General features: G+C 35.7%; 2 protein-coding genes across 5 annotated transcripts in view; both read right to left on the bottom strand.

The window, feature by feature from the left end:
* Positions 1-2,288: 2,288 nt before the first annotated feature.
* On the bottom strand, positions 2,289-6,556 carry LOC144958578 (O-acyltransferase like protein-like). Its single transcript, XM_078890650.1, has one exon. It carries the CDS (start codon positions 6,232-6,234, stop codon positions 3,919-3,921), a length of 2,316 nt encoding a protein of 771 aa, XP_078746776.1. The 5' UTR covers positions 6,235-6,556; the 3' UTR covers positions 2,289-3,918.
* Positions 6,557-19,678: 13,122 nt separating this feature from the next.
* Positions 19,679-27,947, bottom strand: part of LOC144958835 (epidermal growth factor receptor-like) — a 51,894-nt gene continuing 43,625 nt past the window's right edge. For all 4 annotated transcript variants that reach the window (XM_078891068.1, XM_078891070.1, XM_078891066.1 and 1 more), the window contains 4 exons: positions 26,924-27,139; positions 25,576-25,807; positions 23,788-23,991; positions 19,679-22,691 (listed from right to left, as the gene is read on the bottom strand). In XM_078891068.1, the coding sequence (XP_078747194.1) occupies positions 21,949-22,691; positions 23,788-23,991; positions 25,576-25,807; positions 26,924-27,139 (1,395 nt within the window). In that variant the 3' untranslated portion in view covers positions 19,679-21,948. The remainder of the gene's footprint in view (positions 22,692-23,787; positions 23,992-25,575; positions 25,808-26,923; positions 27,140-27,947) is intronic.

Genomic DNA, 27,947 nt, shown 5'->3' with positions numbered 1-27,947 from the left:
CTAAATATTATCACATCATCAACATCATTGTGGAAATCAAATTGAAAGTAAAGCAATGGTAACTATTTTATTGTACCATGATTTTACAAAGTAAATGTTAGGGAAGGAAGGTCGTGACGACACACTCACGTTTCAAAATCCTTGGATGTCTGTATGTAACAAGTCCTAAGGACAACTAAAAATGAATAGGTTACATATTGAATAGCTTAGTTGCGTATGCGCGTATTGCTACACCTCCAACTTTATTTCATCAACCCAGTTTTGGAAATCTTCCTCTGCCTTAAGAATTGTTTCATAGCCGCCTGCAAGTCTCGTTATTGGACAGTGGAGGACGATGGTGATCCCTGCTGGTCTCTGGAGCTGCCTAACACTTCTGGCAGGTATTACAAAAGAATAAAGTCTCTAATCTGTGGTATTACTGCTCTTAAGTTTCCATTTGTACAGTTGCTGCATTTCTGCCATGTCCTGTTAAAAGGCGATTTGAAGTAACCCAGTATTTCCTGGCTTTGTGGAATGCAAGCATTTTTTTCAGTAGTTGTTTATGGTGCTGCCTCCTTTAGGTGCTCCCCAATTCCACAATTAATTCTCTCCAGCTCTAATCTACGTTGAAGTCTTCCATTTTTGTTTGTTAAAAAGGTCTTCTCAATTCAAGCCGTTTTGTTGAAGGCTCTCCCTTTGTGTTATTTTATTTTATGGGATTGTTGTCCGGGGCCTCATCAATTCCCACAAGCATCCCCCAACTAGCATCCCGCCATCTAAGACCTGGTGGCGCAATGGGAACCACTGAGCAGGAGTCGACCTGAGACATCCTGCCACCACTCTTCTTCTTCTTCTTCTTCTTCTTCTTCTTCTTCTTCTTCTTCTTCTTCTTCTTCTTCTTCTTCTTCTTCTTCTTCTTCTTATTATTATTATTATTATTATTATTATTATTATTATTATTATTATCATCCTCCTCCTCCTCCTCCTCCTCCTCCTCCTCCTTCTTTTTCTTCTTCTTCTTCTTCTTCTTCTTCTTCTTCTTCTTCTTGCAGTCCACCTTTGGTGGATTGTCGCAAGTTTTACACAAGCAATATTAATTTAACATGACATAATGATCCAAATCATGTTCTTCCACCGTGTCTTCAGTGAGATTATTCCAAAGTCGAATTGTTGATGGCATAAAGGATTGCATACGACTTCGTAATTTCGAACTTAATGTTTGGTATCGTTGATCGTGACCCCTTGTTCTTGAAATTATTGGCCTTGGTTGGAGTTCGTTAGTTTCGACTTCTACAAGACCTTTGAGGATCTTATAAAACGTTGCTACTTTAGCTTTAGCACTATTTTCCCGAGTGTTGGCCACCTCAAGTTCTTAACAATGCCAGTAACGCTCATGATTGTTCTGTAATCACCAGTGACCATGCGAGCTGCCTTCCGCTGCACCATTTCAATTTTTTGTTGTTGTCTTATTGCTCTCTTCACAGGGTCCCAAACTACTGAGGCATAACTCAAAGATTATTATCGTTTTGTAACAGGTTTCATATTTTTTTTTTTTGCGAACAATTGCCTGGGTTCCTTCTTATGAGAGCATTGATGTTGTTTGCCTTTTTAGAGATGTTATCAACATGTTCGTTCCAAGAGAGATTTGATGTTATGGTCAGACCTATGTATTTTGGAGATTTATCTGCAGCAAGTTTTGAATCATAAATGGTGAAACCGGATATCAGTGGATTACGTTTGTTGGATATTCTCAGTACCTCACACTTTGCTGGATTAACCCTCTCCTTACCAACTATAGGAAAATGTCACATTCGTTACGATACAACCAACATTTTTCTCATTCAAATTTCTTTTGTACATCATGAAATTTAAAGAAAATGAACAGTGTGTTGTAAAGCATGTTTTTCTAAAGAAATTATGTATCGCAAGAATTTTACTGCTATAATGTCTGAGTAATAAAAAATATATTTTGTGTTATAGTTAGATGTGAAGTTTTGGGGAAAATCCTGAAAATGACTGGTAAGGAGAGGGTTAAAGCCCTTAAGCCACCTCTTTTCCCAATGTTGAAGATTATTTAGATCTCGCTGTAATTGAATTGTATCTGATATATATATATATATATATATATATATATATATATATATATATATATATATATATATATATATCATCGATTGTTCTTATACAGTTGGCAGTCATCAGCGAAAAATCTAGCCTTCGATGTTACAATGGCACGAAGGTCGTTGATGTATATTACAAACAGTAGAGTCCCCTTAACTGTTCCCCGGTGTTACATGCTCTATATCAGAAGCCTGGCCATCAAGGATAACTTTTTGTGTAAAATAGTATTAGTTTACATTTATATATTATGTTTTCATAAATCTATTAACAGAAGCTTCAATGGTATTTGTTTGAGGTATTTTATTGTTTTAGGCTAATCAATAGAGTACAAAAGCCAAGACAATTTATTCATTTTTAATGAATTTTATTAACACATTGTTTTAAGACTTCCAAACAAATACACACACACACACACACACACGTATATATATACACACACACACACGCACACATATATACATTCTATTACATATATAAATAGTCATTCTAATTATAATTATCTTCACTTCTACAACATATCATCTTGCTTTTGGGGAGTTCCGAAAGTTGCGAAAGCAAGAAATAATTTGGTAGAAGTTGAAGAAAATTATACTTAGAATATTTTATCAATAGCTCCTTTGTTGAGCTCTATCATTTCATGGTTTTTGTCTTTAAGATCATATACTTATAATATAGATACACATATTTATTCATTAAATCTATTTTTGATGGGTAACAAATAGTATTTTAAAAATATTTTAAACTTTGAATTGAAAATTGAATTGTCTTCATGATCATATATATACATACTTGTGGAAAATAAGTACACATATCTATTCATAAAATTTATTTTCGATGCATAACAAATAGGTTTTTTTAAATGTTTTAATAACTCAATAATGATTGAGTTCACAAATGGATTAGTTTCGGTCAATATAAGGAAATGTTTATATTTCAAATAGGATCATCTCAGTTTGATTGGCTGATCGTATCAGATTAGTATAATTGAGTCAGTATCTAATATGCAGACAACAATTTTCGATGAAAAAAAATAATGATGAGAGACATGTACCAATTCAACTTTGTAAAGTTACAAACCATAAGTGTACATAATATTATGGGGTTTCATGCAAAATGCTGGCTGCATAGCGTCGAAAAATATAATTTCCAACTTTTTCGATTACAGTATAAATATGTTTCAACATGTTTTATATTTCTTCAGAAATTAGAAAAAAAAAAAGAATGATATCTAGTGGCAAATTAGGGGGAAGTCATTGATGTAAGATAATGATCTTTAAAATAATTAAAAAAAAAAAAGAATGATATCTAGTGGCAAATTAGGGGGAAGACATTGATGTAAGATAATGATCTTAAAAATAATTTAAAAAAAAAAGATTTTTTGCTTACAATATTTTTAAAAATTTGATTTTTAAATTTGATTTAAGTTTCGAGGAAAGTATGATGTAATGTTGACCTACCAATTATTACTAAAAATATCGTAGACTTAAGAAATTTTGGTTCCAATTTCAGAATTTTATGAGCATCTCTGTCATTAAAATTTATTGAAAATGAAAGTTGATGCCATTTCAGGGATTTTATAATGGGAAAATTATTTATTTCTAAAGTTAACTATAGCGTCTACAATTCTCAGCTCCTATGATAGACATACTTTTAAGTGGGCAGGTTATGTAAAGTGTACACACATCGCAATTATCAGTATGCATTAACATAATGTTCAAGACAGAATTATTGTAATATTGACCCCAAAAAAAATGCGAATTAAATATACAATCGAGAGAAAGCGCATTCAAAACTTCTTCTAAAATACTTATTTTAATTTTACCTTTCATTTTTAAGGAACAATTTCTCCAGGCCAATCATTGGAGACTCGAGAAGGAGAACTCCAATAAAAGCCACCATGTTACAAAAGACAAGAAGACCCATAAACATGATGGGCATGGTAGTGTCATTTAAATAATATAATGATCCCATTCCATTAAAGAAAATAAGGAGGATATTGAGATGGATCAGATATGTCATATAAGTGAGGCGTCCAAGAACCACAAAAGGTGACCAAGACAACAGTGCATTGATTGGACCTCCATATCCTGCTGAGCAAGCAACAATGACCCAACACACACATGCACCCCACACTGAACGACCTACGGTGTTGTAAATCGCCGCTGCAGATCTCGTACTTCTATGGTCCCCGGTGAAGTCTCCGTGCACTCCATAGACAACGGCCAAAGCTGACGATATGGCTACAATCCATCCAACAACAACAAACCATTGTTTAATTCTAAATGTCTGTCCCTTAAACTTGGCTAAGACATATCCTGAGAGAATTCCTATAACATAAGGTCCAATGCGACACCATGGCACAAGGTAATAATCGTTATACCAAGTCCAATGTTTTGGTTTATGGAAGAGAGGCAATATACTAACGCCCCAGTCCTTCTGATAAGATAACACACCGGTGGTAATCCAAGACACTAAAAGCACACAAATACAGCTGGTAACACCAGCTATCCAATGAAAGTAGAAAGGGATCAACATGATTGGGCTTATGACAAAAAATTGCATGTCATTTGCCAAATACCATGAATGTTTAAAACAGACTTCATTGGTTCTGACTAGATTGTTGATGTAAAGCAAATTTGTCCACCAATTCTTCTCACAAAACTCTTTGTCAGCTGGCTGTTCTGTACTCCATAAAGGTCCATGGCCTAAGTATTGTTGGAAACCGAGAAATATAACGATTGCGAACATATAAGGAGGCGTAAGGCGCCAAAATCTGTGGAAATAAAACTTTGGCCAGTTGATTTTTAATCCGTGTCTCCGCAGAACTGGAAGTGTGACATATGAAGTCAGCAGGCCACTGAGGGCAAAAAAAGTATCAACAGAGACCAAACCATTAGTTAGAACATCGAATGTCAAACGGCGTATCAAAGCTGGCAACTCAGTTGAAGCATTTATTGAAGAATCTATGGTACCAAAAGAATAACTATGTCCTAAAAACACCCATGCCATGCTGAGAAATCGAATTCCATGAATAGAGCCTAAAGATCCGGTAGCCTGTGAGGTTTTCAGGAGCTTTTTACCATTTGAGTACAGAGAAAAAGCCAGTAATATTTTTCCAGCGATATTTGGACCTGTATTAACAATATCCGTTTGAGGTAGTAATAGTCTGTTCTTGGCATCAGTGTTAGAATTTTGGGAAACAGTTGCCATACTTCCATTGGATGAACCATTGGATTCAGGGCGTGTTACATTCACCTCTAAATGGTTTGCAGTCAGAAAGCCCACTCTCTCGACACAAAACAAATCATAGACAGTTCCGATAAAAGCTAAACTGCCAATTGCCAGTGAAATTGTGATAGCGGCAACGGTAGCCGCTGTTACCTTTGTTACGACATTGCTGTCTATGACCTCACCAACTTGCAAATTTGTTACATTTGCAACGAAAAACAATTCCTTGAATAATGATGTAATTTGTTTTGAGTTGCAGGTGTTTGGAAAGCAAATTCCTATTTTAGCTGGGAAGGGAGAACCATGAATAGAGATAGGCAATGTAAAGTAGCCACCGCTGAATTGATTTCCATCTTCTGTTTTGTTTGTTGTAGCTGCCTTACATTGGTCATAACTACCTACAAAGTTAAGCCATCCTTTTGTAATAGAAGGCCCAGGTTTACCTGTAGCGTCTAAAAATTGGAATGCCCAAGATTCTCCAGATAGCAGGCTCTTCACAAGTCTTGCTGTGTCGTTGATACACAATGATGATGGCGAATCTTCCCTGATCTTTTGAAGTTTGATGGTATCAATGGTTTCTAATAGTGCAGGTAACCCGGATATTGTTAAACCAGATGATTCACTTGAGGGATTTCTTCTGTAGTCAACACTTAGAGTATTTAGCACGTCCTGAAAATAGTCCTGAAAATCTGTGTACGAAGAAGGTGTGTTACGATCTATGTCATCGTTAATTTCATTAACCATTTCCTTAACTTGGAATTTGTATTTCGATAATTTGGAAACATTATCAAAATAACTTTTCGATTTCGACTTTTCATATCGAAGAGAAATACCACCGGCAGGTGCCAAGAATTGAAAGACCGCTGGGATGACACATAAAATGAAAGGAAAACGACGAGCTGCCATGAGACATTAAGATAAAAATGTTTAAGTAACAACAATAATATCATATGGTTACCTCCGGGTCTTTATAAAAATCACCAAGACCATGAATCTGATAAAGGCTTTCACACTTAAGATATCACACGGAGAAAAGCATGAGGCAGAAAAAAAAATGACAGAGATATGCGTAGACGAGTGTGCTATCAAGCTAAGATTAGAAGATTATTATCAAGGACATAACACATAAGTCATATCTGTTCTGATCATGCAAATCCGGTGACCAGAGGAATAAATCGTTCATTATCAAATCCACACGTTACTCTTCATATCGAATAGATCACCACTCTTATCAATGGCGATCCTATTATAGCCTAATGAATTGTCACTCGAATCAAAATGAATGCAAAAGTCACGTGATGAATGATGGAACGTAAACGAGTTACTTGGGTTTTTGAGTATATAAAACAGTAATTTAATGTTATTATTATTATTATTATTATTATTATTATTATTATTATTATTATTATTATTATTATTATTATTATTATTATTATTATTATTATTATTATTATTATTATTATTATTATTATTGTTGTTGTTGTTGTTGTTGTTGTTGTTGTTATTATTATTATTATTACAAGTTCAGGGGGTAGAGCGAATTAAAAACAGAGAGGAATTAGTTTGTGGAGCCACGATATCAAGGGAAATAATCCACGAAATACTATTATTCGATTTCAGGACTAATTTAATGCACTGGTTACAGCGACCTCTTGCGGTGTATTTTAAATCGTGCTCCAGAGAAGAAAATACGCAATGAATTGGTGTCTTTTTGGGCAGACACACATAAATAGGACCAAATCTCATGACACTATAGGTTTATGCCTTAAAAACCCAATGAGAAGTGAATAAAACTCGAAGGCTTTAGATCAGAAATTATGATCGTAAAAACCGAGCGAATCTGGGGTAAAGCTGTTTAATAATGCCCTGTACTTGTACTTTTGATATTCCATACTTCAGACTGCATAATATTCTCTTCTTATTTAATCTCTGACGCATGATTTTAAAAAGTAAAGAATAGTTTAATGTAAACTTCCAAATGAATTGTATCCAAAAGCAGTCGGTCTGGAATTTCATGAATTACCCCCCTTGATCCAATTGCAACGTTACAATCCATTTTTGTACTACTACTACTACTACTACTACTACTACTACTACTACTACTACTACTACTACTACTACTACAACTACTACTACTACTACTACTACTACTACTACTACTACTACAACTAGTACTATTACTATTACTACTACTACTACTACTACTACTACTACTACTACTACTACTACTACTACTACTACTACTACTAATACAACTACTGATTAACATCAACTCCATATTGACGTTATTAAATTTATCTCCTTGTTTAACAGATCACAGACTTTACATTATTATAGCACAGCACATTTTGTCCCCAATAGCTCACCTACAAACATAAATCAAATATAGATCTTTTGGGCTTTGTGATCAGCGATAACATGGCGCTTGACTTACTATCTGTATCTATGAGGGTTTAAATCTGGCGGTACTCATTTTACTTCCTACCCACTATACCTGCTGTCATGTAGGGCAGCAACGAAAGAACTACATCTTTCCCTGTCCGTGGTCATCGTCATCAGGGAGCTCCAGGTCCTCCAATCTCTCATTTCTCCTTCCACTTGTCTGGCTTTTGGTGGTACATAATTGAGTCCTTGAAAAATGCTCTTTTCTGGTACTCATTGAGATAGGACCCGTTTTTGTTGTTGTTGTTGTTTTTTCCCCACATGTTTGTTCCCTTTTATGATGGTGTAGTTAAGGTGATGATGAAGAGATCATATTATGATGATATATTATCTAAATCTATTGTTTGTGAGGGGACAAAATGATTGTGAAATGGTCATACTGTAATGGAAGTTGTTTTTGTTTTGTGTTAATCAAATCAACGCGTAGCCTTCATTAACGTATTGATGGAACGAAATTGACGCCACTCAGCTCTTTGTTATTGTTTTTAGCCAGCCATTTTTATGAGTACTACTCACTAAATTCTATCAATCTCAATCAAACTATAACACATGGTTTTGTATCTCAATCAGACTATAACACATGGTTTTGTATCTCAATCAGACTATAACACATGGTTTTGTATCTCAATCAGACTGTAACACATGGTTTGTGTGTTGGTACAATATATCCGGCTGGCGGATGTTGTGAGCACTTTACCTTGACGGACAAGATAGATATAATCTGACACAAGGACTGCGATTACGTTTAAGCGATGAATGATAAGTGGCAGAGATGAAATATATGAAGACGTGGAAACGTCATCGCATTAATTCAATCAATCCTAATACGAATCTGAAGTGCCCATCCACGTCTTTTAAGTCCGTGTTATTGTTACGATTTTAAAAGCCGTATTTTAAGACTGAGTTCACAAGTTTTGTTATTTTCAGTATATTCTTATAATAATGATAAATAAATAAAATAAAAATTCCCTTTATTCATGGAAAATTTGTATCTATGGTCTATACCAAGGGAAGGCTGGAATAACCCTGGCATCAGCCGCAGTGCAGCGCCGCAAGTCGAGCTAGGGCGAGGTGACTTGCTCAAGGCCACACAGTGCAGCGGCGGTTGATCGAACTCGGTACCTTTCGGGTACGAAGCAAAGACCGTAACGCTGCCCAAAAATGGAATAATCTATTCGTTATCAAGTTTCTCCTCCTTTCCGTTATTTATTATTATTATTATTTTTGCATGACTAAAAAAAAAAAAAAAAAAAAAAAAAAAAAAAAAAAAAAAGGAACTGTATTAAGAAGTATAGACGATATTCGGTCCTTTTTAAATATTTTTATTTCCGGTGGACTGAATACACAACTGTGTTTTCAGTCCACTGGTGGACTGAAAACACAGTTCCAACAAATTAAAAAAAAAAATAACCCATCAATAGAATGGACCAAGTGTTTTAAAAGAATCGTAACAAGAAATATTATATAACATTTTCCTCTATTTTTCTTTAATTTAAGCAATAACGAAAATATACGAAAAAAAAAACAAAAAAAAAACAAAAAAACAAAAACAAAACAAAAACCCCAAAGAAATAGAATGGACAACATAAAATAAAAAAGAATCTTCTGGTGGTTAGAAACAACGGCATCTAAAGCGTTAGAAATCAAACTTATCTAAGTGACCAAGTGGTACTGAGTGTCATCGGATAAGTTGGCCTGGGATTTTAATTTTTTTTTATGGAATACTGAGGAAGTGACGAATAAGTGCGAAGATGTCTTTGTCTGCACTGATGAACAAGCTGATGTTCGTCAGTGAGGTGGCACCATAGATAACACAGCACTCCTAGTAGTCTGTGGGTGGCACAGACCGAAGAGAGGTTGTCTGTGGGCGGTGGTACCTGTTGTTCAATACTGACCAATAGACACCAGGACCTATAGATAGTATGCGCTTGGCTTGGAAGTTCACAACATTGCCATCCGGAAGTATAACGGACCAACACACAAAACTATGTGTAACCATGAACGTTTATAGTCTGGTTAATACAGTTTATTGAGAATCATTCATAAACGAGGATGGCAAAATATACAATAACAAAAGCTTGAGTGACGTCATCTTCGCTCTATCTATTGGTCAGTACTGCCCCCCAGGCGCTGGCGCGTGTTCGTCAGTACTGACCCGCAGGTGCTAGCGGCTGTTGGTCAGTACTGACCATGGCGTACTAAAAGAGTATTATAGTAGGGCTATGGTACTGACCCTTATCCCTAGCCTATTAATAAATGAGAATTCATAAGAAAAACGAGCAAACTCCATGATGCAGTCATTTATTGTGGTCATTTATTGAATAATTCTATTGTAAACATTTCATGCAAGAAGTTATTTATAATATTCATTTATTCATATGTATTTATAAAAGTATTATCATTAACATTAATGAGCAATGTTACATAAATGTTATACCAAAAGAAATTGAAATAATGCTTTGTGTATGTACAAATTACAAATTGAAGTCTATTTATGACATTTTTCTTAATCAATGTCATCATCACCATTATCATCAAACATCTTTAATGATGAAATCACGGAAGTCCTCAAATAAATTAAAGTAAACAACCAAGATATGTTAAATGATATTACAACGAATCAAGAACAAACAATAATATTTTTTTAAAAAACTTAAAAGAAAATACAGCAAAAAAAACAAAAAAACAACGAAACTAAGCCAAATATAATAAAATAAAACAACGGGCACACACATAGACACAAGCACACACATACACACGAACATATATGGGTGCTCTACCAACTGAGCTATCGGGACCCCCCCCCCCCCCCCTACCCATCCCCTGAGATTTACATTTAAAAGCACCCATGAAAAGTAAGACAAAGGGGACTGGCTCAGTCAAATTATAGGACTTGGAAGTAGATTCCGAGAGCATGCTTTCAGTGTACTCAGTTTGAGGTGACATAAAAGATTCACCTTGGCATCGGGTCGGCATTGAATGCCATTAAGCGGAATACACTCAACACATGTACGTATATACAAAATATATTCAGAACAAAAGAAAAACCCATCTTCCAAAACAATTACTTGACATAATTCGATTGTAATGTGCTTTTAATGCTCTTTAAGAAAGTTCACCATACTTACAACACGTGTAGCTCAGATCGGAGAGAAATACGTCCCAAGGGTACTCTATTTACCCTGAAGTAAGTTGTCTTCTTTTTCTTTTCTATCTTTTTTTTTTTTAGTCTGAGACCACCGAAAACTTATCATCTAGTATTTTTTCTTTGGACAACATGGGGGATTCCTGTTGACATTAGAAATCCTGTTTGTTAGATTATATATATATTCTTTTATGGAATGCCCAGGCGATGGAACCTAATGGGTGTAATTTTAGTATTTATTTATCACTTACTTTTTTAATGTTCTCATGGTATGGAAACACGCATAGTTAGTTTGTTTTTTAATTTTAAGGGTTTTCCGGCGCTTGCAACATATTTAATTTAGGTCATATCAGCGCCGGTAAAAAGGAAGAAATGGGATAGCAAAAAGTTCTAGAATTACAATTAAAGTACCAAGGAAAAAGGAAGACAAAGGAGAATTGGTTCAAATAGGGAACTGGTGTAGATTGCAAGAGCACACTATCAGTGTACTTAGTTTGAGACCACCTAAATGTCTCGTCCTGACACAAGAACAGGTCCGCACTAAGAGGAACACATTTAAATGTTTACAAATCATATGTTAAACAAAAATAATACAGTACATAATAACAGAGATGATATACAAGAAAAAAAATTATCATCTCCCAAAACTCGTAACTGTTTCCCTCCCAGTCAAGGGCTCCGGTCAGGGCCAACACAAATCCAAATTATCTCATTTCAAGACAAAGACGGAAAGCAAATTGGAAAACAGATATAAGGGGATAGAAGACACAGTAATGTCCTCCCTGTCCGCTATGGGAGGGGAAAATGAATAATCAAAATCAGTTTAACAATCATCTCCAAAATGAAAATGAATACAAATTAAATCAATTAAGTTTTGTTTTTGTTTTTAAGGGTTTTACGGCGCTTGCAACACATTAAGGTCATATCAGCGCCAGTAAAAAGGAAGAAAATGGAAAAGTAAAAAGTTCTAGAATTACAATTAAAGCACCCAAGAAAAGGTAAGACAAAGGGGAATTGGTTCAAATAGGAAACAGATGTAGATTCCAAGAGCAAACCATCAAAGTACTTCGTTTGAGATCACCTAAAAGTCTCATCCAGACACAAGCACAGGCCCCCCACTAAGAGGAACACACTCAAATGTGTACAAATTATATATAACACGTAAACAAACATAATACAGTTCATAACAGAGAGATGATTTACAAGGAAAAAAATATCATCTCCCAAAACTAACTCTACATTTGACTGTGTCCCTCTCAGTCAGGACATCCGACCACGGCCAGGAAAAAACCAAGCAATCTCATACCAAGACAAAGACAGAAAGCATGTTGGAAAACAGCCTAAAGGGGATAGAAGACACGGTAAGTACCTCCCTGCCCACTGTGGAGGTAGGGAACCCCACCCAGAAATCAATTAAGTGAACGATAATGAATTTTTTTTAAAAATAAATAAAACCCTAAAAAAACTTCATATTGTTCGTCAGGCTGTAATTCTATTTCTAGCATTGGCACAAATGGAACACTGCTATGTTTGTGCACGCGCATAAACAAACACAAACATAAACACACACAAATATTCGCCAATGTATATATATATATATATATATATATATATATATATATATATATATATATATATATATATATATATATATATACCATTATATGATATATAAAAATGATAAATGACAATATGGTATAGACAGACTTGATCAATTAAGAGAAATCACAACGTGTTTTGAAGAAATAATATCACAAGCATCCATGCGTACACACCCACACACACCGACATACACACTCGTCCCTTTTGTTTAACACTCTCAGAAGTGGTATTTGAGATATGTTTTGTTTTTGTTTTTAAGGGTTTTACGGCGCTTGCAACACATTTAGGTTATATCAGAGCCAGTAACAAGGAAGGAAATGGGATAGTCAAAAGTTATAGAATTACAATTAAAGCACCCAAGGAAAAGTTAGACATAGGGGAACTTGGAACAAATAGGAATCAGATGTAGATTCCAAGTGCATACCACCAATGTACTTAGTTTGAGATGACCTATAGGTCTCATCCGGACACAAGCACAAAATCCAACAAAGAGGAATACACTCAAATGCTTACATTTTGCATTCATAATATCAAATATAATAATACATAACAGAGAGATGATTTACAAGAAAAAAAAAATATCATCTCCCAAAACAATAACTATGCATTTGACTGTTTCCCTCCCAGCTAGGACTCCGGCCATGGCCAGGACAAAACCAAGTAATCTCATTCCAAGACAAAGATAGAAAGCATGTTGGAAAATAGATATAAGGGGATAGAAGACAAAGTATGTACCCCCCTGCCCACTATGGAGGTCAGGAACCCCACCCAGGTATTTGAGATAACTCTACAAAGACGGCACAGAATACCCAGTATGCAACACAAACTACACCTCACACAAGACAAACAAAAAGTGAACACAACAATTTATAGTTGCACCCTCCTTAGGTGACACGTCACAGCTGTAATAGAAAACTGTGCACCTTGAATTATAACATTGCTCATTAAAAAAAAATAAAAAATTGTATTTATTTATTTAATTTTGGTGCTGTGTGCTGTCATGATGGATGGCTACAAAAAGAACATTACTGAATTTGTGAAATACTGGCACTTCTATGGGGCACCCAAAACCCAGATTAACACAACGATCAACGAAAACGTATAAGGAAAGAAACTAGGTTCTTCAGTTCCTTATAATATGTTCTAAATGACATTCTTAGGTAGTTGGATAACAATGAGAAGAACATTCTAGAAAAATTCTCATTCCTTAATAGAAAATGTTCTCTTCAATATACGATACTGGCTTTTCTCTTCTTTCTTTTTCTGTTTGTTTTTGTTTTTAAGGGTTTTACGGCGCTTGCAACACATTTAGGTTATATCAGCGCCAGTAAAAAGGAAGAAAATGGGGTAGTAAAAAGTTCTAGAATTACAATTGAAGCACCCAAGAAAAAGTAAGACTACATAGGGGAACTGGGAACAAATAGGGATCAGATGTAGATTCCAAGAGCACACCACCAATTTACTTAGTTTGAGATCACCTTTTTTTAGTCTCATCCGGACACAAGCACAAAATCCAACAAAGAGGAATACACTCAAATGCTTACATTCTACATCGAAAATAACAAATATAATAATACATAACAGAGAGATGATTTACAAGGAAAAAAAATATCATCTCCCAAAAAAATAACTATGCATTTGACTGTTTCCCTCCCAGCCAAGGTATCCGACCAGGTCAAGGACAAAACCAAGTAATCTCATTCCAAGACAAAGACAGAAAGCATGTTGGAAAACAGATATAAGGGGATAGAAGACACAGTATGTACCCCCCTGCCTACTATGGGAGTTTCTTTTTATATTTCTATTCATTAGTATCGTTAACATAATCAGAGTATCTTCATCAAAGGAATCCATGATGCCGAGTTTCCCGAGGAGGGAGAAAGGAAGAAAATGGGATAGTTTAAAAGTTCTAGAATTATAATTAAAGCACCCTAGAAAAAGTAAGACAAAGGGAAATGGTACAAATAGGGAATAGGTGTAGATTCCAAGAGCACACTATTCTTGTGCATAATTTGAGATCACCTAAAAGTCTCATCCAGACATGAGGACAGGATCCCACTTAGAGGAATACACCCAAATGCTTACATTATAAATTCAAAACAACAAATATAATAATACATAACAGAGAAATGATTTACAATGAAAAAATATATCATTTCCCAAAACAATAACTATGCATTTGGCAGTTTCCCTCCCAGCCAAGGCCAGGTCAAAACCAAGTAATCTCATTCCAAGACAAAGACAGAATGCAAATTGGAAAACAGACATAAGGGGATAGAAGACACAGTAAGTACCTCCCTGCCCACTATGGGAGGTCAGGAACCCCACCCAGGAAAACAATTTTAAAACACGAACAAAAATCCGATCTGGCTAGCCTAATACGGTGTAACAATAATTTCTGCAATTCACAATTTATTTCTATACATATTTTTTATACTTTGGTTATTGGTAGACATTGATCACAGGGCTAATTGATAATTGATTTGATAACATATTGAGTGAAAAGTGAAATATTTGTTTTTGTTTTTGCTTTGCTTTGCTTTTTTTCTTTTTTTTTTTTCCATTTCAATGTGTAACCTGCTCCTGAATTCAAATTTAATGCATAACATTACATGTTTCAATAATGATTTTGTGGAAATTTTGTTTTTAAAGAAATGAAAATTATGAAGAAAAAAAAGAAGAAATAAGTCGTCAAGCAGCTTGGATTCGGAAATTATATAGTTTCAAACAGAAAACAACATTGGCTCTCATGCAACAAGAATCAAATATAACAAAAATTATTTTCTTTTACAATGGATGACTCACAGACATAAATATCAACCTCTTATACACTGTATGATTCTTACACTCTTGCTTTTTCGAATTCCAAATATGTTTCCAATCACTGCACGAGCTTACGAGTGCGTGTTGGGAACAAAGGTTGAATTTCAAAACGCAAAGAGTGTAAGATATCTTTTATTCTCCCTCTCAATCGATCACGATTTCGTCATCTTTGAATAAAAGACATTTTCAAAAACACTTCAATGATACTTCTTTTATAAGAATCTAACTTTTAGTGAAATTTAACGCTTGATAATCTAAAGTCACAAATTATCCTTGTAAACTTGATATCATAACGCATTACAATTTATGGGAAGGGTTAGAATAATTACAATTTTACCATTGCTCATACTACACATAAAAACATCAAAAGTGGCATTCTGAACAAACACAGAAACAAACATTTAAATTATTATAGCTTGAAAGATAAATTTGCTCAGAAAAGATATATTGAGCATCGTCTGTTTAAACATTTGCCGTCTGATGATGCAAAGATAGAATAATAAGTTCTCCCTTATTATGTAGTAACCATCTAAAATAACTTTTAATAATTTCCCATTCAATTTTAACTCCTGGACGGAAGATCTTCAACTCAAAAGGGGTGTAAAGTTGATTTAATGAGTCTTGGAATTCTAGTCTGAAATTGGCAATACAACAAATTAATGCATTTAATTTTGATTTGTTTGTTTGTTGTTTTTTAAGGGTTTTACGACGCTTGCAACACATTAAGGTTATATCAGCGCCAGTAAAAAGGAAGAAAATGGGATAGTAAAAAGTTCTAGAATTACAATAAAGCATCCAAGAAAAGGGAAATTGGTTCAAATAAGAAACAGGTGTAGATTCCAAAAGCACTCTATCAAAGTACTTAGTTTGAGATCACTAAAAGTCTCATCCAGACACAAGCACAGGTCCCTGCTAAGAGGAACACACTCAAATGTTTTACAAATCGTATATAATATAAAGAAATCATAATACAGTGCATAACAGAGAGATGATTTACAATGAAAAAAATATCATCTCCCAAAACTAACTATACATTCGACTGTTTCCCTCTCAGCCAGGGGATCTGGCCAGGACCAGGATAAAACCAAGTAATCTCATTCCAAGACAAAGACAGAAAGCATGTTGGAAAACAGATATAAGGGGATAGAAGACACAGTATGTACCCCCCTGCCCACTATGGGAGGTCAGGAACCCCGCCCAGTAATTTTGATTTGAAACCATCCCATTTTTGTAACAACGCCTCAATTACATTACATCCCCATACAAACAGATATAACAGTGATTCTGCTTGTCAACCTGGTATTATGTCAGTACATGAGGAAATTGAAATTAACGTCCACATCATCAGATTTAGGAAATAAATGGTTCATTTTTTTTTTTAAAATCTAAAATACAAAAATCACTCTCTGAGGTGGAGGCATTTAAAAAAAGGTGAACTTATATAGCATGAGCAACCCCTTCATCATCTCGCCTTGGAGGTAAAGTTCACCTCCACAAATGGGGATTCAACTCACTGTATGAGTCGACGTCATTAACCCTTTAATGAGGGTTAACCCCCCCCCCCCCCCCTTCATCCTCCATCTATATACACACAAACATGTACACACAAGACATGCGGAGAATGTTCTTTGATGTCCATCCTCAAAAACTGCACCAAAATGTGAGTGAATATACTGTAAATTGACACATGCGGTTATGTACATTATGTACATCGAAATATATCAATATGACCCATTTGTAGCACTACTATACTGACGGTTGTCAAAATTATTATGAACGATATGTGAAGATAAATCAGATATGTTGCATTAGTTTCACGGTGTAAAAAAAAATGATATCATCATATATTATAACATCAACATGCAAGTGTGAGATAAATAATCAATAATACGATCGTACATCAACAATGTCAATTTGAGTAGATGACTTTCAAAACATCCTAAGTCACATCCCAATAGGAAATGAGTAAACGACCTCAAGCTATCTTTTGGACTCCTTTGAATAACCAGAGAAAACTTGGAGTTTCAAAACATTCAGGGTATTGTTCTATGAGGCACACGAGACAAGTATTTTCCTCTTTACCTTAAGCCAATGAATAAATGATATAAAATAAGCGGTTTTCTTCAAATGATGAAAAAGGGACTTAATATGTTTTGAAAGTCACCTATTCATTTGTGACCCTTCGCCTCAACCTGGTCATATATCTGGTTGAACCAGATGTAAAAAAAAAAAAAATGTGAATTTAAAACCAAAATGAAAGGAAATGTGAGTTTTTAGTTTTTATCAATTTCAGATATTCTTCCTGTTGGCCTAAAAACAAACAAACCATATCTACTTAACCCAACGTTACATATCTTATACCATAAGTCAGATTTTGAGCATCAAAATCACCCCGACATAATACCGTTTTTTGATTAGATTTGTGACTGATTGTCTCAATGGAATAAAACGTCGCATTGACCCTGAAGCTGAAAATTGAGGTAAACGTCAGAATTAAGAAATTGGAATTAATTTAATGTTTCCTCTTTTTAATTTATATAAAATTTTTCTTTTAATCCGGAAAAAAAAAAGAAGTAAATTTTGATGTCCCCCCACCCAAAAAACCCCACAAAAACAAAACCAAAAAAAAAAATACCAAAAAACCTCCCCAAAAAACTGTGTGCTTATAGGTATTGTTTAAGTTTAACCCTCTCCTTACCAAGGGTAGGAAAATCGTCATACTCGCTACGATGCAAAAAACATTTTTCTTATTAAGATTATTTTTCTAAATCACAAAATCCAAAGAAAAATAGTTGTTATACTTAGAAGATATTAATGCTGGGGTCTGTAAAGCTGGTTTTGCTATGTATGGCATTTTCACATTGGTTTAGAAATTGAGTTTGTTGGGCCGAGGGGGGAGGAGGGGAGGGAGGGGGAAGAGAGAGCGAGAGAGAAGAGAGAGTAAGAGAGAGAGATGAGAGAAGAGAGAAGAGAGAGAAGAGAGTGACGTAGGAGAGAGAGAGAGATGGGAGAGAGAGGGAGGAGAGAGAGAGAGATGAGAGAAGATGAGAGGAGAGGAGAGAGGAGAGAGGGAGGAGAGGAGAGAGAGAGAGAGAGAGAGAGAGAGAAGAGAGAGAGAGAGAGAGAGAGGAGAGAGAGAGAGGAGAGAGAGAGAGAGAGAGAGAGAGAGAGAGAGAGAGAGAGAGAGAGAGAGAGAGAGAGAGAGAGAGAGAGAGAGAGAGAGGAGAGAGAGAGAGAGAGAGAGGAGAGAGAGAGAGGAGAGAGAGAGAGAGAGAGGAGGAGAGAGAGGAGAGAGAGAGAGAGAGAGAGAGAGAGAGAGAGAGAGAGAAGAGAGAAGATAGAGAGAGAGAGAGAGAGAGAGAGAGAGGAGAGAGAGAGGAGAGAGAGAGGAGAGAGAGAGAGAGAGAGAGAGGAGAGAGAGAGGAGAGAGAGAGAGAGAGAGAGAGAGAGAGAGAGAGAGAGAGAGAGAGAGAGAGAGAGAGAGAGAGAGAGAAAGAGAGAGAGAGAGAGATAGAGAGAGAGAGAGAGTCAATCCATATAAAGTAGGAAGTTTTTTGGCATAGTACCTGATTGAGACAAGGGGTCACAAATATTAAATCTATATACAAAGACATTGTTTCATCGGCATCTGCCTCGAACAGTGGAAGCACCTTCCACGATTTCAAATTTATTTCTAGCTCAAAACTCGAGAATGACCTGGGATGTGGAACCAATTCTAATCATCTGACTCGATATGTCAACTCCTTGCACTCAGTGTTGTTTTGTGTTAGAAATAAATGTGAAACTTCACTTGGTGCTTGAACAGTTACAAGAGTGATTTGCTTTTGAGTTCAATCTCATAAACATAACTTTATTCTGAATTAGAAAATAAAAATAATTATTATATGTCAGACAGAGAAGAAAGATGAAATCAATTTAAATGGTTTGGACAACTGAGGGAGAAGGCATGATGATAAACAAATGTGATGCAGTAATATATCTCAGTCCCATCATAACTTACCAAGAATTGAATTTTTCAACATTGAGAAGAACGTGCAGATAGTCATTGATATTGAAGATAATACTTAACACTTTATACAGTGTTGGTTATTATGAGTTTGTTACTCTAAATTTAAGATGCTTCAACAGTGAGGAGAATGTGCAGGTAGTCATTGATATTGTGTATAACAGACTTAATTATTACATTTTTGTGATAGGGTTGGTAAACATTATGAGTTTTTTTAAAACTATGACATACGGGTACAAGCAAATATGGAAATGACTGAAAGCAGATGCTTTGTACAAATGACATATCCTTACAAAGTAATTAAAATCTTTGTGCACAATTAAAAAGTTTCCTTTTTCTTTATATAATTCAGCGCAACTTTATAAATATTTATTTTATATCAACTTTCAAAATTTGATTTAAATATTTGAGCAGTCTTTCTAAATCATTGCCGTATTAGTAAAAAATAACTTTTGAAATATGAATGAAAAACTGGTTAAATTAAAAGCAGGTAAAACAATAATAACGTTAAACCAAGAAGAATTTGAAATTGTTTATATAGTTTTGACAAGCCAGAAATCTCAGTCTGTTCAAGTGTTAAACTGAAAATAATTTCTCTTTTCTAAAAAGAGATTCAAATATTCTTGGCTTTGTTCATTTCACTCAGAAGTGGCTAGCACTAGTCAAGGAGCCTTGTTTTAACCTAAGAAATGATATTTTCAATCTCTGATGAGATAAATGACAACGGATGATTGAAAACTGCAGTGTTCACGGATAAACATCAATCCCTGTACAGATTTTCTTCATCTCCGCTTAAAATCAAAATGGTCTGAACTAAAGTCGATAACAGATTATTATTTTAAAAATTTGATTTAATTGATATTTATTTTATTATTTTGAGTTCAAAATATAAGCTTTTAAAGACAATTGCATCCCTTTGACACCTTTTCAGAAGTTTTAAGGGTAAGTTTATTGTTTTTAAAAATGTATCCTTGCTGTATTTAGTCATCAACTCCATAATGATGTCAAAAAGAATATAGAAGATTGCTATGTAGATCTTGATACGTGAATAACATATTATTTTGAAATATTTCTGTTGCAATTTTTTGCAATAGATATCAAGTAGGTTTGAATCATATGTACCTCATCTTGAATTACACTAGAAAATAATGATATACTTAATTGAAATAGAACATTTTTGAGACATCCTTATATGTAAGCATTAACAAATACAATGCCATATACAATATCTGCTTTTTAGAGTTTTAAGTCAATGGTACTTGCAACACTTTTACTGTTTCAGTTTCAGGTCATGTCATCGGGTTTTGTAGGCCTTGATTTTAAATTCAAGGGACTGAAATGACAGAAATACGTATTAAATCAACGATCCATGAGTCTTGTTTGAGACTACTCAAAAGTCTCATCAAGACAGATGCAGAGGATTCCAACGATAGGAATTCACTACGATTAATATAAATATAGAGGCCATTCAGCTCTAACTGTCCAAGTGCCATGTGCGGTAAAATTATTTCTTTTAACTTGTATCATATTAAAGCCCAACGCCCCTCTCCTACCCTTGTGACAGAGACTAACCTTAATCTTGTTATTTGACTGAAATAGTCACGTAATTTAGCCACACATGTTAAGTGCTAGCTGCACTGCTTTTTAAACTTCTTTTTTTTAAATCACCTATCTCGCACTTATACAGTTAGAGTTGGACTATGTCAATATATTATAATACCCAAGAGATGAATTGTCTTTTACAATTCTTAAAAGAAAAAATGCCTCCACTGTTTTGTCTCATTTTCATAGAAGGATCACAGCCCAAGCCAGGGCAAGACCATATAATCTCATGCAAGACAAGATCAAAGTGCAAAATAGAAATGGAGGTAGACTGAAAGTGTTTAGCTATGATAATAATAACGATAGGTATGTGTGACAAATCTCTCATTCGTCCTTAGTGTTTCATTCATCGTGTTTTGTTGATAAAGGGGAAACCGAAAACGTTCACAGTATGTCTTCTTTAAATAAATTGGAGCTTACAATTCCATACTTATCATTATTTTTTCCTTCGAGCTTCACGCAGCAACATTTTCATTTCCTATTTAAGAAAACTTGCTGACAAGTTGCTGCATTTAAGTCGGCAACATGTTTATGTTTAAGGGTCATAAAATTTACACCAAAAGTTAATGATAAATCAATGGCATAACAAACCAAAAGGTGCATTTTAAAACACCTAGTGTAAAATAACAGTGATAATAATGACAGGAAAAAGTTATTGAATTCCAATCTGAAATTCTCTACCTGCCTATCATATAACTTATACAAGTACATATGTCTATAAATTGGTATAACTGGTCATTGTCCAAAGCATTGCAGTTATTCTTGACATTATACATTGTATCCAAAAAAAAAAATAATAATAATAATTCGAAGCAAACTTGAACAATATAAAAAATTAAACAAAAATCAGCAATTCTTGGCACTCCATTCGTTGAGATTTCAAGGTGTGTTGTTTTTCGATAATCGACTCATAAATTCCAATATTCACATAATAATATTAATATTAACAATATTATATCCAAAGTTAATTTGCCATCTTTGCAGTCTTTGCAGTTTAGATTCACACAAGAGATTCTGAGGCGTGTCTGCCAGAATTAATGGTTGCCCGCGTGTTCACCATTGGCAAAGTGTTTGAGTTAATATTTGAATTTTGGCCATTTAAAGTTAATGATCCATTTGATTTTGAGTGTATAACGGCACCATTAGGGCAATCGTCTACTTCTCCTCCAACACCCACCTCGTTGTAGTATGGGTAGCCATTTTGTTTGCCATGGTGAGACGTTGGATACTCAGTAGTGTCATCAGCAACACTGGATTTATGGAGTGGAGATGTTGGTACCATGGGTATTGGCTGGTACCCGTTGTGGTACCCATCCCAGCCCGATGACTTCTTAGGCTCCCAAACGTCATCCTCTTCGTAATCCATTTCCAGCCCATCAAAGTATTCCGGGTTGGTTGCGGAGATGGGGGGTGGGACAGACGAGACTGGGTTGTGATCTCTCAGGCTACCCATGCTGTGAGTGGGACTGACGAGCTGAGGGTGGGAGTTTGTGGGTGAGGAGGATGAAGATGGATGCTGACGGTTAGAGTAATGACTGTAGTTGTGGCTGTCGTTGTAATTGTTATTATTGTTATTGTTCTGTGATGAGGAAATGGAGCCCGTCTTTGAATTACTTGAGTCGAGTCGAGACCGAACCGAGCCGTGCCTTGATCGGTTTGATGTTCTGGATTCGCTTCTTTCCAGTTCAGTTAGGACGGGCTCTGCCTGAGTTGATCCAAACGCCTTCTCATTTTGGTAGTAACCTGTCATTAGAGAGAGAGAGGAAGAGAGAGAGGGAAAGGGTAAATGAAAGTTAGAAGTTGCAAAAGAATAATGTAAGGGGGAAACCAAATGCTCATTTGGTAAAATACTAGATACCCTCACAAGCAAATTAAATAAAAAGTTTTAATCCAAGGTTGCATTGGTGATTTTGTAACAAAACAACTGTCCACCTTGCAGTCATTAGCTGGACAGGCCTCTTCGATCTGGAGAAAAGAACTTTAAGATAGACCTGTGTCCTATCCAGCAATTTTTACTGTCTTTTACATGCTGAAAACCAAGATACGTTAATGAGCCTTATGGCTCTGAATGAAGGAACACACAATATAGACATAAAGTAATGGATATAAAAATATCCAGATATCCACTAAACATTGTGAACTACTTAGATGCTTAAAGCTTAATACTAAAAAAAATAACGAGTTTTTATATAGTGCAATATCAACTAAACATGCTCAAAGCGCTTTACAAGGGGTCCTTAGCCAACAGCAACACTTAACACGTAGGACGAAACAATATCTTTTATTCGACAGGGACAAAATTATTATTGGCCAGGTATTCATTTTACACCCAAATACGGTGAGAGAATGTGAGTAAAGAGCCTTTTCCAAGGACTCAGCTCTGCACAGCTCAGAGCAGGACTCAAACCCTGGACCTTCCAATCCAAAGGCGAATGTTATAACACTAGACCACGTAGCCGCACAAGAGAACAATACAAACAACATATTTATCATATCATTTTTCTTTTTAAAAAATTGAGCTTCAATTGAGCTTTTATATAACGCAATATCCACTAAACGTGCTCAAAGCGCTTGACAAGGGGTCTCTAGCCAACAGCAACACTTAACATGTAGGACAAGACATGACGCCTGTTAGGCGATAATACACTTTTTTTTGGACAGAGACAATGCTGTTAATGGCCAGGTACTGATATTACACCCGAGTATGGTGAGAGAATGTGAGTAAAGAATCTTTTCCAAGGATTCAACTATGCGCAGAGCGAGGCTCAAACCCAGGACCTTCCGATCCGAAAGCGAGTGTCATACCACTAGACCACATAGCCACACATCCAAAAGCTACCTTTACTACTGAGGTCCATGTAGGCACAGGCTGTCTGTGGTTGTAAATAGTTGTCTTCATCCAGAGGGAGTTGAACGGGCTGAGCCTTTCCGTGAGCTCTCCCCAGACTGTTGACACTGCCATTATGGTGGGATCGTGGGGTCTCATGGATTGGATATTGTTGGTATCCACCATGCTGTGACGAGGAGGGCCATTCTACCTCCCCTGTTATTGTTGAAAAAACAATGTTAAAAAGTAAACGAAAAAGTAATCCTATCGTGTTTATCTAGTGTTATGATTGAATGAAATTGATGAAGACAGCCATGAAGACAGTCGTGTTTAGAGTCAAAATAATCAGAACAAGGAAATTATTTCTTTTTAAAAAGTGTGCAAAGCACAATTCCTCAACTACTAAGGCATTTGCTTTTGGTTTTAAAAAATGTTTTACGGGTTTTACGACACTTGCAACACATTTAGGTCATAGCAGCGCAAGTAAAAAGGAAGAAAATGAGTCAAAAAATTATAGAATTACAATTAAGCACCCAAGAAGAAGTAAGACAAAAGGAAATTGTTCAGATGTTGAATCCTCGACCATACCATCCATGTACTTAGTTTGAGATCACCTAAAAGTTTCATCCAGACATCAGCACAAGACTCCACTATGAGGAACACACTCAAATGTTTACAAGATATGTTCAAAACAAAAATATAACGATCAATACATAACAGAGAGATGATTTACAAGGGAAATAAAATATCTCCTCGCAAAACTCAACACCATACATTTGACTGTTTCCTTCTCAGCCAAGGATTCCAACAAGGACCGGGACGAAACCAAGTATGTAATCCCAATTCAAGACAAAGATAGAAACAAGTCAGAAAACAGTCATAGGGGGATAGGAGACACAGCAAATGACCTCCTGCCCACCTTGGAAGGTCAAAAGACCTAGCCCAGAACTAAGGTATTTAGTAAAACTCAAATTTTATGTTACACTTTAAAGTGAATTTCAAGTCACATTACCATTTTGAGACGATTGGTAACAAATGTAATTTGATCCATTTGCAGTGAGACTGCATTTCTTTCAAATCAGAATTACAGCCATCATTTTTTCAGTTCTAACTGCTGTCCTCACCATTTGTACCAAGAAAACAATAGCACCGATGCTAATCAGACTTCATAATGAAGATAAAGCAATACTGAGACCTTTAAAATTGCACCATATAGAAAGGTACCATAATTATTCTTATTTCTATTTTGGAATTTGCAGCTTTGACAGTAATGCTCAGTCTGACCAAACCTGTGTAAACTCTTAGCCTAATGCTGCCCCCAAAGATTACGCAACAATAATGTCTATAAAAATTTTTAAAAAAATTATGCCCTTTCGCAGTGGCACCATAAGATCCCGTCACCTAGGCATTTCATGAAGGATTATAGATAATCCATCAAACAGGACGTCTGATGTCAACAGGAATCACCCATGTTGTCCAAGTGAGCAAATGGGGGTTAATAATATTGCCCAAGGAAAAAAAACGAAAGTGCCTGAAGCAGGGCTGGAACCCGGGACCTTCCAGGTCACAGTACAATGCCTTAACCACTCGGCCTCTTCATCCCACGTGTCTATAAATGTATTTAAATATTGGGCAAAACTATCCAATGAAAACACTCTATGTTGACAAAAACCTAACAAGTTCATGTCCATATTGTCTGAAGTCTTAAAAAATCTCCTGCATAGTTGGGATTTCCTTGTATGTGGCAGAGGCCATTGATATAATATCTAAATCATTTGATTTCCCTTCTTCTGTAGGTACCTTTGTCTTTGGAGAACTTGATAGGATCTGACGTATAACGAGAGCTGACAGAATCTCCTCTACTCCTTGGCTGGAGACGTTCTTGCCTGGCACGTGCTGCCGATTGCAAATGGCTATATTTCCTGTCGCGAATCTTTGGTCCGTCATGGAAATCATGGCTTCCTTTCCAGCTGCGTGGGTGGGAGTCGAAATTGTAGGGCTGCTCCGAAATGGGAATGAGAGGGGTTGGGGACTGTTTGAGTGAGTAAAGGAAGAGAAGGTTGAAATGAGAAATAAAATCAAATGACAATTCATTGTGTCATTTTAGATACATTCTATTTTTTCATATTATGACAACTTAGCTGAAGTTGTTGCTATGTCAAATTATGCCTTACACTTTTTTCTGCTTTTGTATTTTGGCATTTTACTCATTTTGATATGGGCAATTCCCATTACTACTTTAAAACAATTCAAATGGAACAGAAAGAGTTGATTGCCATTTCATCAGTCAATTTTAAGATTATTTGCCATAAAAAATGAAGGTACGTAGTCATAATTAAAACATTTCGTGATGTGAGAAAACATGAAAATATTATCGGAGATTAAATTTAAAATTGTATACTATCGATCCAATCTTCTTTATGAAAATACATTAGTTTTTATTTCAAGATTTCTATATTATTTGGTTTCAGACCAAATGCTATTGGAGGAAGTTAAACCCAAGCACTAGGAAAAAAAGATTCTGTTAACATTATTTTCATCATCTGGCAATTTAATATGTATTGCATACCATAAATAAGCATGTACTTAGACAAATGTGTACTTAAATATTAAAACAAAATAAAGCTGGGAGATAAAAGGATGTCTTGACTCCCCCCCCCCCCCCCCCCCCAACAACAACAACAACAACAACAAAAAAATAAAAAAAAAACTAAAAAAAGAAAACCTTGAGTTAAAATATCAGACTACCATTTGATACAAATTAGATCAAAAGTTATTCCAAGAAGAATTGAAAGGTTTTCAGCTTGCCAGTAGCTCCAAAAAGCTCATTTGGCAGATTGGTAGAATATTTGACACAAATGCAAACGTTTATGTACTTCCAAATTCGGGTAGCATTGTTTTTTGTTTCATTTTTTTTTTTTACCTCCAAACAGGTTGCTGGGTCTCTTAATATGAAAGAAAGTACTTTCTAAAAGACTGGAATCTTATTCAAAGGGTTAGAAGTTAGAAGCAATTACTACTTTTACTTTCCTTTAAACACTGGAAAAAAAATGGGGATTAATTCTTGCTCAAAATGCTTAATCATTGGTATGACGGACCACTATATAATTGGCCTTGGTCATGGGCTTATCCACTTTCTAAAACTCACAGTGGGGGACCGGCTACTCTGTCTTTCAAAAACAGGAGGATAGGGCAAAGACGATGATGAATGTCCCAGGTGGACCGACTGGTTGGTGTATCCCTGGGGCTCAGAAGGCTGCAAGTATTCCTCAGCGTCCATGATGTCGCCTGGCACCTCAGACATTCCTCGTACCAACTCCTCTTTCTTGAAGTCCACACTCCGGAGACGCATCAACGCATCACCCTGGGAAGTGGTTGGTTAATAAATAAATAAATTATCATGTTACACGATGATGTATTGACAAATATGATGGATGAAAGAGCTTACTGATTTTGATGATTTTTAGGAATTGAAATCCATTGAAATCTTAATTTCTCAATTATCTAAGTACGATTGAAACCCTAGTTAAATTGGTGTTACTGATCTCTTGTTGTTTGGCTATGTGGTCTAGTGGTAAGACACACGTTTCAGATCGGAAGGTCCTGGGTTCTAGCGAGCGATGTACAGTTGAGTCCTTGGAGAAGGCTCTTTACTCACATTCTCTCACCGTACTCAGGTGTAAAATGAGTACCTGGCCGTTACAGCGTTGTCTCTGTCCAAAAAAATTGTAACATCGCTAACAGGTGTCATGTCCCGTCCTAAATTTTAAATGTTGCTACTGGCCAGGGACCCTTGTAAAGCGCTTTGAGAACATTTAGTGGATATTGCACTATATAAAAGCTCAATTTCTTGTTTTTTTTTCCCTCAGCTAAAAAAAATTGAAATTTTTTTTTTTTAATGAAGCCATGTCAGAGCACAGAGTAAAGTCGGATGTCCTGATGGCAATATTATTGGCATAGCTCTCGGTGAAAAGAGAGCGTTACTGAGTCCAGGTTCAACTGACAATTTTTTTTTTAGGGGATTTGGCCCATTGAGCTAAACCCCTTGGGCCAACTGGTTAAAAAGGGTTTACTACTAGTTACGTAAATCGTGCCCCATCTGTGAAGGGTTCAACACATTGGTTGTTGTGTTTTTATGTCAGGAAGAGAAGGGAGGATAACAAGTCGGTCAA

This window comes from Berghia stephanieae, chromosome 13, assembly GCF_034508935.2.
Source record: "Berghia stephanieae isolate SIO BIC M18660-M18661 chromosome 13, UCSD_Bste_1.3, whole genome shotgun sequence".
In the NCBI taxonomy this organism is placed as follows: Eukaryota; Metazoa; Mollusca; class Gastropoda; order Nudibranchia; family Aeolidiidae; genus Berghia; species Berghia stephanieae.
The sequence above is the reverse complement of the archived record's forward strand: the minus strand, read 5'-3'. Positions and strand labels throughout refer to the sequence as shown.

What these genes read in the sequence shown, in the direction of transcription:
- LOC144958578 (XM_078890650.1), bottom strand. Translation starts at nt 6,234, where the DNA reads ATGGCAGCTCGTCGTTTTCCTTTCATTTTATGTGTCATCCCAGCGGTC.